This window comes from Odocoileus virginianus, chromosome 14 (genome assembly GCF_023699985.2).
Source record: "Odocoileus virginianus isolate 20LAN1187 ecotype Illinois chromosome 14, Ovbor_1.2, whole genome shotgun sequence".
NCBI classification, from domain to species: domain Eukaryota; kingdom Metazoa; phylum Chordata; class Mammalia; order Artiodactyla; family Cervidae; genus Odocoileus; species Odocoileus virginianus.
In genome coordinates this window covers 64,955,691-64,974,279 of record NC_069687.1, presented here as the reverse complement: position 1 = coordinate 64,974,279, position 18,589 = coordinate 64,955,691, and the positions used below count along the sequence as shown (strand labels likewise).

At 36.5% G+C, this 18,589-nt stretch overlaps 1 protein-coding gene across 3 annotated transcripts in view; it reads left to right on the top strand.

The window, feature by feature from the left end:
• The window catches only part of RANBP17 (RAN binding protein 17), a 341,319-nt gene that overhangs the window by 8,478 nt on the left and 314,252 nt on the right, over positions 1–18,589 (top strand). For 2 of the 3 annotated variants that reach the window (XM_070476842.1, XM_070476843.1), the window contains exons 2-4: positions 6,963–7,109; positions 10,527–10,617; positions 17,137–17,303. In XM_070476842.1, coding sequence (XP_070332943.1) covers positions 6,963–7,109; positions 10,527–10,617; positions 17,137–17,303 — 405 coding nt within the window. Of the gene's footprint in view, positions 1–6,962; positions 7,110–10,526; positions 10,618–17,136; positions 17,304–18,589 lie in introns of those variants that run through there. The other variant, XM_070476844.1, reaches the window with a different exon arrangement.

Genomic DNA, 18,589 nt, shown 5'->3' with positions numbered 1-18,589 from the left:
CACTGCCCTTCAATGGTTAATGATTCAAAAGGCATTTGGGATAAAATGGTCATTGATAGCATTGTTGATGTAAACAAGTCTTGTGTTGGAGTTCTCTAAATCAATATAGCAAAAAGGGAAAAATTCCAGAACTTTTCCATTATTTACTTAGATATCCTTGAATTGATTAATATTAATGTTTATGTTTCCTGGGGCTGTTGTGACAAATTACCACAAACTGTGTGAGTTAAAAAATGAAAATTTATTCTTTTATAAGTATGGAAGCCAGAAGTCTGAAATTAATGTGTTGACAGGATTGGACTCTTCTTGGAGCCCTTGAGGGAGAAACTGTTCCGTACTTTGCCCCTGTGTTCTGATAGCTGCTTGCAGTTCTTGGTGGTCCTTGACTTGTAGATATATCACCCCAGTCTTTTCTTCATCCTTCCTAAGACCTATTGACTTGTGTCTCTGCACCTCAAATGTCCCTATCTCTTTTATGAATGACTGGATTTAGAGCCTGCCCTAAATCCCTCGGTTTGATCTCATCCCTCCATCCTTAATTTAAGGATTTACAAAGACTTTATTTCCAAATATTTCAAAGGTATTGGGGGTTAGGACTTGGATATATCTTTTAGGAGGATACAGTTCTATCCATTACAATACTATTATTAGGTAATACTAGTAATAAACAACTAGTCTTTATAGGGTGTAAAGTGTGCTAGAAGTTATGTGGCCCTAGCTCATTTAATCCTCCCAGCAAACCTATGAGGTGTATGCTATTGTTAGTCTCAGTTATTGCTGGCTTTTGTTTTTCAGTAGTTAGATTTTGTCACTATTTCTGGCTTCATTTTTTTTACACTCAGAGTCTATTTCTTCAGAGACTATACCTATTGGTGTATAGTTGAATGCATGATAGCAGGATCAGTTTATCATTAAATTATTCTGGTTATCATCAGTTCGAAAATTCAGCCCTTAAAATTTGTTAGATGAAGGAAAGTACTTCTGAGGTTGATCATGAGTCACAAGAGGGAAAATGGTAGCTTTTTTCATTTTTATGTTTCTTACCCTTGGAGGAAACATGAGAATTCATATGTGTTCATGAACCATACATTTTCTACACATTTTAATGTTATAAACAGTATGTAGTAGCACTATTAGGACTTGTTGGGACAATCCAGGTAGAGGAAATGTTTAAAATGTGGTTCCTTTGAGGTCCTTTATCTTTATCCTTTTGTAACCTTTCTTTTGTATTTTTATTTTCACTATAGCAAAAAATTAGTGTGGGATGTTGCGCTCTGGCCTAGGATAAAGAAGTGGAAAATGCCGTAAGGAAACAAGGAGTGAGAACTGTAAAGAATAAAGGGAGTTAGAGGAGGTTTCATTTCAGTATCTCTTATGTATTCCTCTTTGTTGTTGTTTAGTCACTAAGTTGTGTCTGACTCCATGACCCCATGGACTGCAGCACACCAGGCTTCTCTGTCCTTCACCATCTCCTGGAATTTGCACAAACTCATGTTCACTGAGTTGGTGATGCTATTCAACTTCCTCATCCTCTGTAGCCCTCTTCTGTTCTTCTTATTTGGCAAAGGTATACACATATGAGGGAATGCTTAGACTAGTGTAGCTGTAAGACTGCCTCATAAAAATTCAGGCCAGAAAGGATTTAAAAAATGACATTACGTATGAATATCCCATTACTTTCATATGCCTACCTGACATTAAAATCTGTGCCAAGTTTTTTTGACCTCCAAAGAATAATTCTCTAAGTTCAAACTGATGTAGTTTCAGTAAGATGCCTTTAGCAAAAATTCTCTAAAGCTGAGAGGAATACTGAACTCATTTAAAAAATTTTCTTTCAGATTTTATCCATGTATTCTGTATCTTCTGATAAGATTATATTTATAAATGAATGAATGATTATAGAATGAATTGTTTGTTTTTTATTTTTAAAATTTACTTGTTTATCCTCATCTATATTTTTATACAATTTTTAAAGGTTAAAGTTATTACAAAATGTTGACTATGTTGCCTCTGTTTTACAATATATCATAGCCTGTCTTACTCCCAGTAGTTTGTACCTCCTACTCCCCAAGCCCTATATTGCCTCTTCCCACCCTCCCTCCACAGGTAACCACAAGTTTGTTTTCTGCATCTGTGAATCTTTTTCTTTTTTTGTTATATTAACTAGTTGTGTTTTTTTAGATTCTGCACATATAAGTGGTATCATACGCTATTTGTCTTCCTCTCCTCTGATTTATTTCACTTAGCGTAATGCCCTCCAAGGGGGCTTCCCTGATAGCTCAGTTGGTTAAGAATCCACCTGCAATGCAGGAGACCCAGTTCCATTCCTGGGTTGGGAAGATCTGCTGGGGAAGGGATAGGCTACTAACTCCAGTGTTCTTGGGCTTCCCTTGTGGCTCGGCTGGTAATGTATCTGCCTGCAATGTGGGAGACCTGGGTTTGATCCCTGGGTTAGGAAGATCCCATGGAGAAGGGATAGGCTACCCACTCCAGTATTCTGGCCTGGAGAATTCCAGGGACTATAGTCCATGGGGTCGCAAAGAGTCAGACATGACTGAGCGACTTTCAATGCCTTCCAAGTCCATCCATGTTGCTGTAAATGGCAAAATTTCATTCTTTTTTATGGTTGAGATATTCTGTTGGTATGGCATACCACTTCAGTATTCTTGCCTTGAGAATCCCATGAACAGTATGAAAAGGCAAAAAGATATGCCACTGAAAGATGGCCCCCAGGTCAGTAGGTGCCCAATATGCTACTGGAGAAGAGTGGAAAAATAATTTCAGAAAGAATGGAGAGATGGAGCCAAAGCAAAACAGCACCCAGTTGTGGATGTGACTGGTGACAGAAGTAAAGTCTGATGCTGTAAAGAACAGTATTGCATAGGAACCTGGAATGTTAGGTCCATGAATCAAGGTAAATTGGAAGTCAAATAGGAGATGATGGCAAGAGTAAACATCGACATTTTAGGAGTGAGTGAACTAAAGTGAACTGGAATGGGCAAATTTAACTCAGATGACCATTATATTTACTACTGTGGGCAAGAATCCCTTAGGAGAAATGGAGTAGCCCTCATAGTCAACAAAAGAGTCCGAAATGCAGTACTTGGGTGCAATCTCAAAAATGACAGAATGATCTCTGTTCATTTCCAAGGCAAACCATTCAGTATCACAGTGATCCAAGTCTGCACCCCAACCAGTAACACTGAAGAAGCTGAAGTTGAACAGTTCTATGAAGACCTGCAAGACCTAGAACTAACACCCAAAAAACATGTCTTCTAGTTATAGGAGACTGGAAGGCAAAAGTAGAAAGTTAAGAGATACTTGGAATAACAGGCAAATTTGGCTTTGGAGTACAAAATGAAGCAGGACAAAGGCTAATAGAGTTTTGCTAAGAGAATGCACTTGTCATAGCAAACACCCTCTTCCAACAGCACAAGAGAAGACTCTACACATGGACATCACCAGATGGTCGATACCAACATCAGACTGATTATATTCTTTGTAGCCAAAGATGGAGAAGCTCTATACAGTCAGTAAAAACAAGACTGGGAGCTGACTGTTATGGCTCAGATCATAAACTCCTTATTGCAAAATTCAGGCTTGAATTGAAGAAAGTAGGAAAAACCACTAGACCATTCAGGTATGATCTAAATCAAATCCCATATACAGTGGAAGTGACAAATTCCAGAGACTACATCTGATAAGACAGAGTGCCTGAAGAACTGTGGACGGAGGTTCATGACATTATACAGAAAGCAGGGATCAAGACCATCCTCAAGAAAAAGAAATGCAAAAAGGCAAAATGGTTGTCTGAAGGAGGCCTTACAAATAGCTGAGAAAAGAAGAGGAGCTAAAGGCAAAGGAGAAAAGGAAAGATATACCAATTTGAATGCAGAGTTCCAAAAAATAGCAAGGAGAGATAAGAAAGCCTTCCTTGGTGATCAAAGAAGTAGAGGAAAACAATAGAATGGGAAAGACTAGAGATCTCTTCAAGAGAATTAGAGATACCAAGGGAACATTTCATGGAATGATATGCACAATGAAGGACTGAAATGGTATGGACCTAACAGAAGCAGAAGATATTAAGAAGAGGTGGCAAGAATACACAGAAGAACTATACAAGATCTTCATGACCCAGATAATCACAATGATGTGTTCACTCACCAGGAGCCAGATATTTTGGAATGCGAAGTCAAGTGGGCCTTTGGTCATCACTACGACCAAAACTAGTGGAGGTGATGGATTCCAGCTGAGCTATTTCAAATCCTAAAAGATGATGCCGTGAAAACACTGCACTCCATATGCCAGCAAATTTGGAAAACTCAGCAGTGGCCAGGACTGGAAAAGGTCAGTTTTCATTCTAATCCCTAAGAAAGGCAATCCCAAAGAATGCTCAAACTACTGTGTGATTGCCTTCATCTCACACGCTAGCAAAGTAATGCTCAAAATTCTCCAAGCCAGGCTTCAACAATACATGAACCGTGAACTTCCAGATGTTCAAGCTGGATTTAGAAAAGGCAGAGGAACCATAGATCAAATTGCCAACATACTTTGGATCATCAAAAAAGCAAGAGTTCCAAAAAAACATCTACTTCTGCTTTATTGACTATGCCACCGCCTTTGACTGTGTGGATCACAACAAATGGAAAATTCTTCAAGAGATGGGAATACCAGACCACCTGACCTGCCTCCTGAGAAATCTGTATGCAGGTCAAGAAGCAACAGAACTGGACATGGAACAACAGACTGGTTCCAAATCAGGAAAGGATACGTCAAAGCTGTATGTTGTCATCCTGCTTATTTAACTTGTACGCAGAGTGCACCATGCAAAATGCTGGGCTGGATGAAGCACAAGCTGGAATCAAGATTGCCAGGAGAAGTATCAATAACCTCAGATATGCAGATGACACCACCGTTATGGCAGAAAATGAAGAGGAACTAAAGAGCCTCTTTTTTTTTTTTTTCCCATTTATTTTTATTAGTTGGAGGCTAATTACTATACAACATTGCAGTGGTTTTTGTCATACATTGAAATGAATTAGCCATGGATTTACATGTATTCCCCATCTCAGTCCCCCCTCCCACCTCCCTCTCCACCCGATCCCTCTGGGTCTTCCCAGTGCACCAGGCCTGAGCACTTGTCTCATGTACCCAACCTGGGCTGGTGATCTGTTTCACCCTAGATAATATACATGTTTCAATGAAGAGCCTCTTTTTGAAGGTGAAAGAGGAGAATGAGAAATCTGACTTAAAACTCAGCATTCAGAAAACTAAGATCATGGCTTCTGGTCTCATCACTTCATGGCTAATAGATGGGGAAACAGTGGAAACAATGACTTTATTTTTTGGGCCTCCAAAATCACTGCAGGTGGTAACTTTAGCCGTGAAATAAAAAGACACTTACTTGTTGGAGGGAAAGTTATGACCAACCTAGACAGCATATTAAAAAGCAGAGACATTACTTTGCCAACAAAATTCCATCTAGTCAAAGCTATGGTTTTTCTAGTGTCATGTATCAATGTGAGAGTTGGACTATAAAGAAAGCTGAGTGCTGAAGAATTGATGCTTTTGAACTGTGGTGATGGAGAAGACTCTTGAGAGTCCCTTGGACAGCAAGGAGATCCAGTCCATCCTAAAGGAAATCAATCCTGAATATTCATTGGAAGGACTGATGTTGAAGCTGAAACTCTAATACTTTGGCCACTTGATGCGAAGAACTAACTCATTGGAAAAGACTGATACTGGGAAAGTTTGAAGGCGGGAGGAGAAGGGGATGACAGAGGATGAGATGGTTGGATGGCATCACCAACTTGATGGACATGAGTTTGAGCAAGCTCCAGGAGTTGGTGATGGACAGGGAGGCCTGGCATGCTGCAGTCCATGGGGTTGCCTGGAGTCAGACATGACTGAGCAACTGAAGTGATGCATGTGTTTGTGTGTATACCACATCTTTCGATTCATTCATCTGTTGGTGAACACTTAGGTTTATTCCATATCTTGGCACATGTAAATCATTCTGTGAACATTGCAGTGCATGTAGCTTTTCAAATTAGTGTTTTTAGGTTTTTTTGATACATATCCTGGTTTTTTGCTGGGTCATATGGTTCTATTTTAGTTTTTTTTAGGAAGCTCCTTACTGTTACCAAAGTGGCCACACCACTTTACATTCCCACAGACAATGTATGAGGGTTCCCTTTTCTTCACATTTTTGCCAAGATTTGTTATTTGTGTTCTTTCTGATGCTAAGCACAATGAATGATTCCTTGTATCTGTATCACAGAATCTGCAACATGATAGCTGGCTATAAGTAACATGGGGTTAAGTCATAGTTACTGAGAATCATGCCAGGGTTCACCTTCAGCACTGTGAGTCATTAGCTTAGAAGACCCACATCAGTGTATATTTATATCTTTTTTATATCGATGGAACCGTTGACATTGTTATAGTCTGAAAAAGGATGTAAACTGACATAATGTGTGCAACTTGCACATGATAGTTCCCCTCACCTGTCTCTTTACCTTCATTTGGCATCTTCTCCTTGCTGTCTGTTTACCAGTCATACTGATCTTCCAATGCCTTGAGATGATTACGCTCTATTCTGGACCCCAGGAAATGCTGTTTCTTTGTCTGGACTGTTTTCTGTTTCATATGACTGGTCCTTTCTGGTCACTGTAGATGTTACCACTTTAGGCATACCTTTTTAAACTCCTTGGATTAGGCAAGTCCCCCTCTTTCTGTACTTCTTTTCCATCACAGAACTATCAATATAAATTTAAGTAATTTAGAGCTAGGAGATTTACCTTTTTTTTGTTCAACACTGTAACCCCTAGTAAGTAGAGCTCAATAAGCATTTATTGACTTGATGAGTACATGCATGATATTTGCATCTCTTGTGTCCTGTGATTAACATATTTATCTTTTTTCCACTGAAGTAAAATGCTAATGTTTTTTTTCTTCTCAAGAGTTTGGCTGAATTGGAAGCATTGTGTACTCATCTCTACATGGGGACTGATCTTACACAAAGAATAGAGGCTGAGAAAGCACTCCTGGAACTTATTGACAGCCCAGAATGTCTCAGCAAGTGTCAACTTTTATTAGAACAAGGAACAGTAAGTATTTGATAATAGCAATTAACAATGAAAGATCGGTAGGTATATGTCAGTGTTAATCAATGCATGTAGGTTAGCAGTGTAGGTTAAGTGTAAGTATTACCACGTGTCTTTTTACTATGGTTTATTTGACTGTCAAAGAGTTGGAATGCCTAGAAAGAAAACTTAGGAAAGATCCCAGGAGGTAGAAATAACATGAATTGAAATACTTTCTTGATTCCTCTTGGCCCCCTTTTAAGTCTTCTATCAGTGGAAAAAGTTATATTTTAAAAAGTTGGAATTAAAAAAAGTCTAGGTGGAAGAAGCAGACTGTAGTTAACTCTGAAATGTGAAGGAATGATTCAGAGGAATGCTCTTGCCTTCCTGTCTTGTAGAGTTTCATAGCCATTCATTCAGCATCATTTAGCAAATATTTAATTGTAAAAGCAGGCACTGTACTACCTACTTGCTTTATTTACATACATTAAAGTAACTCATAGTTTATCTGAGAAGGCATAGATGTTTAAATAAAGAGCTGTGGAATGATATGGTAAGCACTATAGTAAGAGGTTGTAGAGAAGAGGTTTAAAAAAAGCAGACTTTTTCTGTAAAGGGCCAGATTGTAAATATTTTAGTCTTTGTGGACCAAGATGAAAAATCAAGGATGTTTTGTAAATATGCCTATCAGAAGAGAAAAAAAAATTCCGTGAAGTTTTATTGATGAAATTTAAAATAATTATAATTGAGTACAGTTTTTTGTAGTGTAAGTCTACTGATGAAAAGAATTGAATTATTCTTTTAGGGATAACATTTTTGCTTAATTGAAGTTCAGAGTTGGTATTTCCTGTCATTAGCATTGACTGCAAATGTCCATATGTTAATATGTATTTGTAAAGAGATTTTACAAATTTCATCTTTAAAAATGTCTTCACACAGATAGGTACTACCATGTATTGATATCAGTTTATGAGCATAGGATTTTAATTAAGCATATTCATCACTAAAATTTCTCTTGATATTTGCCTTTTAGGATGTGATTATATTCTAGATTAATCACTTCCAGTTGAAGGTTAGGTGAAGGTGCCTGAATTGCTCAGTTAAATGGATTTTGAAATTTCCTTTGCACTTACATCAAGGCCTGAAAACATAGTTTGAGCTCAGAAAATATACTCAGGAATAGAGATTTGGCTACTTTTTTTTTAACATTTGACAGTGTGGAAAATGTGTATAACAGCTTGATATTATTTGTGATTTAATCAGTGTTAGTTGTTATTGGAATGACTTTATTACATTTTAAGTTTAATATTAGTATTAAGCACTATTTGCCTTATACAATTTTGTAACATTAGGTGGAATTCATTAAGAGACTTTTATCAAGTTTGCAGCAAAAACTAATTTCAAAAGCCATTTAATGTTTTAACAATAGTGGATTAAGATGGTTCTTCTCATTCAGAAAAATTTCAGTCTTAGTCCTGAGCCCCTCCAAAAAAAATTGCAGTAAGACTTTACCACTGCCAGGCTACTGAACTAGTAGTATGGTAGGGCAAGTCAGAATTTTAAGCTTCTATTTCTGATAGAAATTGTCAGAACTGAAGATGAATTCATGAAAGTGATTTAAAATCCACTGTTAATACCGTTGATTCATTAACACATGATAGATTCAGATATTTACTACAGAGTGTCTACTGATGAATAATAAGATGAATAACCAGACTCTAGACTCTTAATGTTTTTACAAGCTTTGTAAATTTGTCCAACTAAACCTTTTCTGTTCCATATATTTTACCGCTGCTTGTGACACATTTAGCAACCACTTTAGGTTACAGATTAGTATTTTCTCAGCTTCTTTGAAAATACTCTGCCCAGTAGTTTCATGTAGAGTCTTCATGAAGATTAATTCTTTAGTCACTTCAAATTTAGCATTGGGTTCTGGAATAAGCAGATCATATTGATAACAGTGTGAGCTATATGTGTTGATAACATCTGTTAACTCATAAAGAACTAAGGAGAGCCTCCAAATCTTTCACCTGGCTTGAAATTGAATTTTGATGTTGCTCTGTTTTTAACTGTCCAGGCCCTATTCTCATTGACAGGCAAGTAGTCTGAAATTCATTTTTTCTGCATGTGTAACTTTGGCTACTGAAAATAATGGTGATTTAATTAGTTCTTTGTTGGTAAGTGGCTTTTCCTACTTGGCTAACAAGTAAGCCATTTCAAAACCTAACTTTGGTTGTAGTCTTTATTTTTTTGTGGAAAAATTTCAGTGTTATATATATTGTTTAAAATTTTCTCCTTTGTCTGACTTAGTTCCCTGTGAGTTAGGATTATTGGCAGGAGTACCTAGTCTGATATTGTCAGCATATATTGTATTCTTTTAGGACAGTTATAGTGCCATTGCATAAAAAGCACATTGCTTTGCTATCTAATTCAATAGCAAAGTAATCCACGTTTCGCTTTTCCTTAAAAGTTAGACACTTGAAGTCTACTCCTATCTTTTCTTATTTTGATATGACAGATATGTGCTAGTAATAATAAAAGGCACACGTCATGGTGATACTCGTGGTACTTTATGTGCTGTGAGAGTTAGTAAGTACGTCGTGGAAGTTTATAGTGCATTGAGCAGCAGGAGGAGGCAACGAGTGCCACACACTGCTTTAACTATTGGACTCTGCTCTCATAGTCTGAAAGCAGACACAGACAATATGTAAATGAGTGAGTGTGGCTAGGTTCTATTGAATTTTGTTTATGGACATTGAAATTTAGATTTCATGTAATTTTCACATGTCACGAAATAGTATTAATATTGTTATTTTTATTTTTTGCCAACTGTTTAAAATAGTAAAAACCATTCATAGCTCATGGGCCTTGCAAGAACAGACAGGATTTGATCCACAGGCCTTAGTTTGCTGACCTCTGGTCTAGAGAATAAAAAAGAAAGGACTTTACAAGAGATTGCTGGGGGTATAGTGAATAACTGAACAGGATTTTGAAGGCTTGAGCATGCTATTAAGACAATTAGTGGCCAGAATGAATACAGCCAATATGGATCTGAAGGAGAGGAGAGGTCAGGATAGGAAAGACGTTGAAAGGAACTGTAAGAGGGCTGTTGTGGACAGAGGATAGTGAAGAGAAGAACCAGGTGAATTTGAAGAGATAATCAGAGGCCAGATCTTGCAGTACTGTGTAGACATGATTTGTGTATTTTGTTTGAACTTGCTCATTATCATTTTTTTTCCCCTCTAAACTGCTTGCTCTTTGCAAAGGCTTCCTCAACTACCCTTATGAGGGATTTTTTGCTCGTGTGTGCATGTATGTCTGTGTATATTTTATCCCTTGTAGATCTGCCAATTTGGAAAACCAGAAAAATAGCCAGTATTGCTTAGGAAAAGCTCCTATCATAGTATATGATAATAATAAATAAAATATATTTCTTTACAGACATCCTATGCTCAACTCCTTGCAGCAACTTGTCTTTCAAAACTTGTTAGCCGAGTCAGTCCTTTGCCAGTTGAACAGAGAATAGATATCAGTAAGTGGTTTATTATGCTTTTTTAAATCCAATTGCACTTTAAAACTAACTTTTCTTTTAAATATACTCAGCTGTTAACAAACTTGCAAGTTATTTTGTCATTTTTAAAGATGAGTGGTCAAGTCTCCTTTACATATGTGGTGATGAATGATGATGTGTAATACAAAAATGTGTCATCAAAAAAGCATCTGTTTAGTTTGATAATAAATAATAAGAAGTAGCATTTTATTGTCTATACCAGGGGCCCCAAATCCCTGGACTGCAGATCCGCACTGATTCTCAACCTGTTAGGAATCCAGTCACACAGCAGGAGGTGAATGGCAGACAAGCAAGCAAAGCTTCATCTGCTGCTCCCCACTTGCATTACTGCCTGAACCGTCCCTCTCACCACCAACACACCATAGAATTGTCTTCCATGAAACTGGTCCCTGGTGACAGAAGGTGGGGACCAATCGTCTGTATCATATACTAAGATTTGCACTATCTCATTTTATTTACAGAACTTCTGAGATGGGCACTATTGTTATCCTCATTTTATAAATGAGGAAATTACATTTGATAGGCTCTATAATGTACCCAAGATCACACAGCTAGAAGAAATAGAGCTGATTCAAACTTGCACAGTTTATATGGAGTCCATGCTCTTAGCGATTGTCTTAACTTCATATATGACTAAATGATGGGAAAAGTCTACTCTCTATTCTCAGAATACTATATCAAAATCATGTGGGATGCATATAAAATTGAAAGTAGTTTCCTTCTTACTAGGAAAATAATGTGTTTAGGGATGAACAGTGCTTGAAACTTAGTATAGTTGGAAAATTGATTCTATGATATACCAATATGTTTTTCAAAGGTAAGATATTAATAAGATTTTAAGTGTGTGTTGTTTTTTTGTATGGACAAAGCTCCAATATTTGACGTATGGGGTTTTTTTTTTTGGTTATCTTTTTCATATTGGAAGTAGACTGTTGACTCATGCTACTGTCTAGCCTCAAGATTCTCGTGGTTCATGTTTGTGTAACAGAAAAATTATAGTATTATGTATGATGGTTCTTTTAAGCTCAGTTTTTGAATGATCAAATCCCACAATAATTCCTCATTTGTCTTATATGTTTGATATTTCTCTTTAAGTACCTAAGAATAGAGGGGAACTTCTTCAACTTTATAAGGAACATCTACCAAAAAAACATATGGACTGAAGAATATCTAGAGGAGAATTTATCTATTCTGTCATGGACTTGTGTGCTTAAGAAAGCAAAAGAGAAATTCATGGTTTAAAAAATAAGTCAAATGTTATAAACCTGTCATAATGTGATTTTGTTCAACTTTGCACACATACACAAACATATTTTAGGTAGACCTTTTTTTTGGAGCACTTTTAGCTTCACAGAAAAATTGAACAAAAAGTACAGAGAATTCCTGTGTACGCCTCTGGTCCTGTACATGTATAGCCTTCCTCAGTATTCACACCCACCGTTATTATTAGCATCCTGCACCAGAGTGGGTACCTTTGTTACAGCTGATTAACCTACATTGATACATCATTATCACCCAAACTCCGTAGTTTACATTAGAGTTCAATGTTGGTGTTTTTGGTGTTGTATAGTCCGTGGGGTTGGATAAATGTATAAATGACACATATCCTCCATTACTGTATTGTATACAATATTTTACTACCCTAAAATGCCTGTGTTCCAACTGTTCATCTCTCCCTTCCCTCTGATTCCTGGCAACTACTGATCTTTTTATTCTTTCCGGAGGTTTGCCTTTTTCAGAATGTCATATAGTTGAAATTATGTGTGTAACCTTTTCAGATTAGCTTCTTTTACTTAGTAATATGCATTTAAGGTTCTCCATGTCTGACGTATCATTGTCTGAATGCACCATGGTTTGTCTGTTCACATACCACAGTTTATACCACCTATTGAAGTATACCTTGATTTCTTCCAAGCTTTGGCAATTATGAATAATTATGAATAAAGCTGCTATAAAGCAGGTTTTTGTGTGTATATAAGTTCTCACCTCATTTGGGTAGATACTAAGGAGAGTGCTGGATTGAATGTATGATAAAAGTGTACTCATTAAAAATGAGTGTACTCAAAAGAAATTTGGAGAAAAGTAGAAACCTATAATGCAGTTTCAAGCTATAAATAATGTGTTTCCTTTATGAGTTTCTTGGGTTTGACTTAACTACTCTTGCTTCCTCAAGTAGATTAGAATGTTATGACCTGTCTGACATGTGTAGTAGAATAATTGGCATATCAGTTAAAATGAAAAATGTGAAGGTAAAGTCACATTGCCTTTCTTATATCAACTCCAGAATTTTCACTCTTTCATGATATGGTCCCAGACTACATATTTCATTGTTTCCCAGCATTAACTCTATTGCCTATTCTCTGTGTTCAAGACACTGTTTTCTGCCTTTATTAGTATAATTTACAATGTCTTAGTATTGCCCATCAATTAAAATACTGTTTCCTCTCAGCTTAGCAACAAAGTCCTTTCATGAGCTTGAAACTGGTAGATCATCCTCATAGTCTTATATCTTCATTGGTATTAGCCTCTTATTAGTTGTACCAGAGGTATTTTTCCCATACCGTGTTACTTCTGCCTTGGTGCCTTTTCTTGCGTTTTCTCTAGCCTGGAATGTTATCCTTTTAATCTTGTATTCAAATAAAAGTGTGAAAGTATTAGTCCCTCAGTCATGTCTGACTCTTTGTGATCGCTTCCTCAGGGGATCTTCCTGACCCAGGGATTGAACCCAAGTTTCCTGCACTGTAGGCAGATTCTTTACCATCTAAACCACCAGGGAAGCCTCCTCCAGAAGTGTTAGCTGCTCATTCGTGTCTGACTCTTTGCGACCCCATAAACTTCTCTGTCAATGGATCTCTCCAGGCAATAATCCTGGAGTGGGTAACCATTCCCTTCTCCGGAGGATCTTCCCAACCTGGGGATAGAACCTGTGTCTCCTGCCTGGCAGGCATGTTCTTTACCATCTGAGCCATCAGGTCAATCCTTAAATAAAAGTGTAGCTTAAGTTTAATTACCTATATAAATCAATCAGTTCTCCTTCCCTTTCTCCGCCCTTTATTCAATCCCTCCCTCCTTCTTTTCTTCCTTGCTAACTTCTCTTCAAACAGCTTTATTGAAGTATAATTTACATATCATAAATTTTACTTGTTTTAAGTGTACAATTTTTTATTTTTGGTAAATTTACAGATTTGTGTAAACATTTCCATCATACCCCCAAAATGCCCATGCTCATTGACAGTCCTGCTCCCATACCATCAACCTCTAAGATGTTTTCTGCCTGTATAACATTCACCTTTTGTGGATATTTCATTTAAATAAAATCTTACCACGTGTAGTTTTTTTACATATGATTTCTTTCACTTAACAAAATGTTTTTGAGGTTCATCCATGTTGTAGCATGTGTTGATATTTCATTTTTAATTGTAGAATAATATTCCCTTGTATAGATATGTCTTGTTATCGATTCACCACTTGATGGACATTTGGGTAGTTTTTGATTTTTTGACCACAATGAGTAATGCTACCATAAACATTGACACACAAGTTTTTGAGTGGACATATGTTTTCATTTCTCTTGAGTAGATACCTGGGAGTGAAATTGCTGGGTCATAGGTAAGTTTATTCTTAACTTTTAAAGAAACTGCACTACTGTGTTTCAAAGTGCCTGTACCATTTTGCGTTTTTTACCAGCCATGTGTGAAGATTGCCGTTTTCCCACATTTTCACCTCCTAAATCTTATCTTGATCTTCTCTTGATAGTTTCTTTCTGCATGTATTCTCTCTTAAAATATTCCTTAAGCTAGCTCTTGAGCTCAAATTTTTGTGTTCACAGCATCTAGATTTGTTTCTCTTAAAGCATTTGGAGTTAATATCGGGGTATTTATATTCTCTTTACCTTTTCCCTTAAATAACATGCTAGCCTTTTGGACCAAAGTCCAAAGAGATTTTGAGTCTCAAAGTCCAAAGCTCAAGAGATTGAGTCTTTCCCCTTTCTTTTGTAATCTTTTTGTGTGTTTTCTAATAGACTTTATGGCATGTTTTTTACTTGACTTCAATCTCATGTTAAATTTCTATAATGTGTAACACTGAAAGTATCAGCCAAATGATCACAAAGTTTGGACTACAAGTTTGGACTTAGTAGAGTGTTTTTTTGTAATTAATTAATTTATTTTAATTGGAGTCTAATTACTTTACAATTTTGTGGTGGTTTTTGCCACACATTAACATGAATCTGCCACAGGTGTACACGTGTATATGAATTGGCTGGTGTTTGAAAACAGCAAACAGAAACTCAAACCAAAACAACCTGGCCTCCATGACAGTTGTTTACCTCTTTGAAGTTCATATTTGTTGCTAAGAAACAGAGTAGTAATAGCAATATCTTCACATTGTTATGAGAGCTACATAAAGCTTTTTTTTAGCACTTTTAATTTCTAACTTGTTTCATAAATGCTAAGTATTGTTGTTGTTATCATATGGGCATTTGACATGCAAAGAGCCTCTAGTGCATAGCTTTTCAACTTTCTATTAACTTTTGTCTGGGAATTTTTCCAGCTGTTTATTTCATTCTCCCATGTGTATTACTGAACATTTCATTTTCCTCTTGGTATGACTTTTCCTTATTATCTTCGGCTGCTCCTGATGAGATTGCTATTGTTTTGCTTGTTATCATTGGCACTTGCTTATTAAACTGGAATACTATTATAAATCATGTATTGGGTTGGCCAGAAGGTTCATTCAGTTAGTTATTAAGTATAGTTCTTGGTGAAAATGAAAAATGTATCTTTTATTTTTACTTAAAACCAAACTTTTGGCTGAACCAATAATAAGCATAATATGAGAATATGTAAAACATTCAACCAACATAACAGAATTAGAGTCTATTAAATTTTTTTTTTTTTTGCCTTGGATAGTAAACGTATTAGCTAGTATCTTTTCTCAAGGTTTTTGGGAGTGGTACTTGTTGATACCTACCTTAAATGGTGAAACTTGGTTTGTCTCCCATTTGGTTGTTTTATTATTTTTGAAATTAACTTGCTAGTGGTTACTGCTACTAACATATGGATTCCTCATGTCCCTTCCAGGTTAAAATTTTTCAGGATATTAAAAATAAAAATAATAGAAGTAAATAAATCAATTTTCTTTTATATTCAGGTGGCAGTATCGTTTTCTTAAGTTTCATCATGGGAATAAAAAATTATATGTAATGAAGTTTAAAAGAGCCATATAATTTAAATCCATAGGAGAAACCTCTTAATGCTAGGAAAATCTGTCTTTAATCTAATTTGTGTAAGTGTGTAATTTTAATGTTAATAAAAATTAAGGTTGAAATGTGCCAGTCGTGAGAACTTTTCTTTTTTATGTCACGATTCTCATCATAATTGTCAAGAACAGCTGTTGAAAGTGTTCTCAAATTTTGGAGTTGTTTCCATTAAAGCTGCTTTTAGTTAAAATAGTGAAGTATTTACTTCAGTCTTTTCCCAAATTGTGTGCTGGCCTTTGAGGCCAAAGAAGAAATAGAATCTTTTCCTTTTATAACATTTTTTTCTTCTATTTTTCTGTTTGACTTTATGGCCTATTTTTGCCTCAGTTACTCCTCCATCATAGCTGGAATTTGCTACCTACTATTAATTATTTTGGTGTATAAACTTTATTAGAGGCTTTATTATTCTGTTCATACATTCTTTAACTTATATACTTATTTTATTGCATTATTTTATTTGTACGTTTTCTACCACTTAAACAGCCAGATAGTGTGTAGTCACTTTTGCTATAACATGACATAAGTATTCCTAAAAGTGACTGCTGTGTGGTGTTATATAATAAAACCACTGAGCTTGTTAGAGAAATGGGGTTATAGAAAGAAAATTGAGACATTTTGTCAGTGACACATAAAAAAGGATAGAAATCAAAAGGCATAGTAGAGTTTACACATGTTAAATGAATAAGAAATACTGAATAGTAGAATAAAAATGGGGTTTTATCTTGAAGAAGACTGAAGTTTGTGGAGGTGGGCTTCCAGAGAAATTTGTGAGCTATTACAAAGTGGTGGAAGGAAGGTGATCTGAAATAGGATGGAAAATTATAAAATCAAGAGGGATGAGTGAGTCTGGTAACACACGAGATGAACTGAGATAGCTAGTAGGTACATACATTTTGAGTATGGCTTGGTTTATTTGACTTGGTTGCAATCTTTTGTATTCACCTAGTATCTTTTTTCTTTTCCTGAATGAAATTATGCAAAAACAAAAGTGACATCTGCATTATACTCATACTGTCCCCTAATATATCAATTGAATTGGAACAAATTTGCTTTATACAGATAAGCCTTATAGGAAAACTGACTATGTGAGTAAGTACATATTTTGGAGAAAGGGATTAACTTTTTGTCAAAGAACAGGTCATCACTGCCTGTTTTTAGATGATTCATAATATGTTACTGAAAAGTCCAAATGATGATAGAATTTTTTTTTTTTTTTACAGGAAACTACATTCTTAATTATGTGGCATCACAGCCCAAGCTGGCTCCCTTTGTTATCCAAGCTTTAATTCAAGTCATTGCTAAAATCACTAAATCAGGGTGGTTTGAAGTTCAGAAAGACCGATTTGTTTTCAGAGAAATTATTGCTGATGTGAAGACGTTTCTTCAGGTAAGAAGGCATTATTACATTATAAGAACATCAGTGATTCTTGTTTGTTTGGAAAACTGCTTTTCTTAAAGCTGTATAGTTTGTTTTGTGGCTACTAGAACGATATTAATTATGATTTATTATTTATCCTCTGGAGCCTATATTTTTTATTGCCAGGAAAAGAGGATCATATCATATTAACTTCCAAACCTGAAGAAAGCAAATTATAATGTTTTGTAGTTTCAAAAATACATGTTGTCATTTCTAAGTGTGTGAGTCTGTGTATTCCATATATGCAAGCTTGTATATTTTCATGTATTTTATCTAACTTAATGCTCATTGCATCTCTTTGAAGGGAATTACATTTTGTAAATGAGAAACTGAGGCTTAGAAAAGTTAGTTTGTATAGGGTTGCATAGTGACCTCGTAAAGCATGGTGATAGTACTTCAGCAGGTTTGCTAACTTAAGATACATATTTAAAAATTTTTTACCTTATACCATGTTGAGTCATACTAGTTTCTCAAGAATGTTTTTAACCTCATTGATTAAAGTTATAACATACACAAGTTCAAGTATTTGAGCTGGAAAAAAAAAAGAAAAGCTGTGCTGTGTCGCTCAGTTGTGTCTGATTCCTTGCGACCCCATGGACTGTAGCCCACTAGGCTCCTCTGTCCACAGGGATTCTCCAGGCAATACTGGAGTGGGTAGCCTATCCCTTCTGCAAGGGATCTTCCCAACCCAGGAATTGAACCAGGGTTTCCTACATTGCAGATGGATTCTTTACCAGCTGAGCTATCAGGGAAGCCCAAATAGAAGCTGCTGCTGCTGCTGCTGCTGCTGCTAAGTCGCTTCAGTCGTGTCCGACTCTGTGCAACCCCATAGACGGCAGCCCACCAGGCTCCCCCGTCCCTGGGATTCTCCAGGCAAGAACACTGGAGTGGGTTGCCATTTCCTTCTCCAATGCATGAAAGTGAAAAGTGAAAGTGAAGTCGCTCAGTTGTGTCCGACTCTTAGCGACCCCATGGGCTGCAGCCTACCAGGCTCCTCTGTCCATGGGATTTTCCAGGCAAGAGTACTGGAGTAAGTCGCTCAGTCGTGTCCGACTCTTAGCGACCCCATGGGCTGCAGCCCACCAGGCTCCTCTGTCCATGGGATTTTCCAGGCAAGAGTACTGGAGTGGGGTGCCATTGCCTTCTCCAAAATAGAAGCTAGGGGACACTAATTTAAATTGTTCCACTGATTCCACTTGGCCATTCCACACAGTATGTTCTAGGGTTTGATATGGGGAACTTAAATCTTCCTCTGT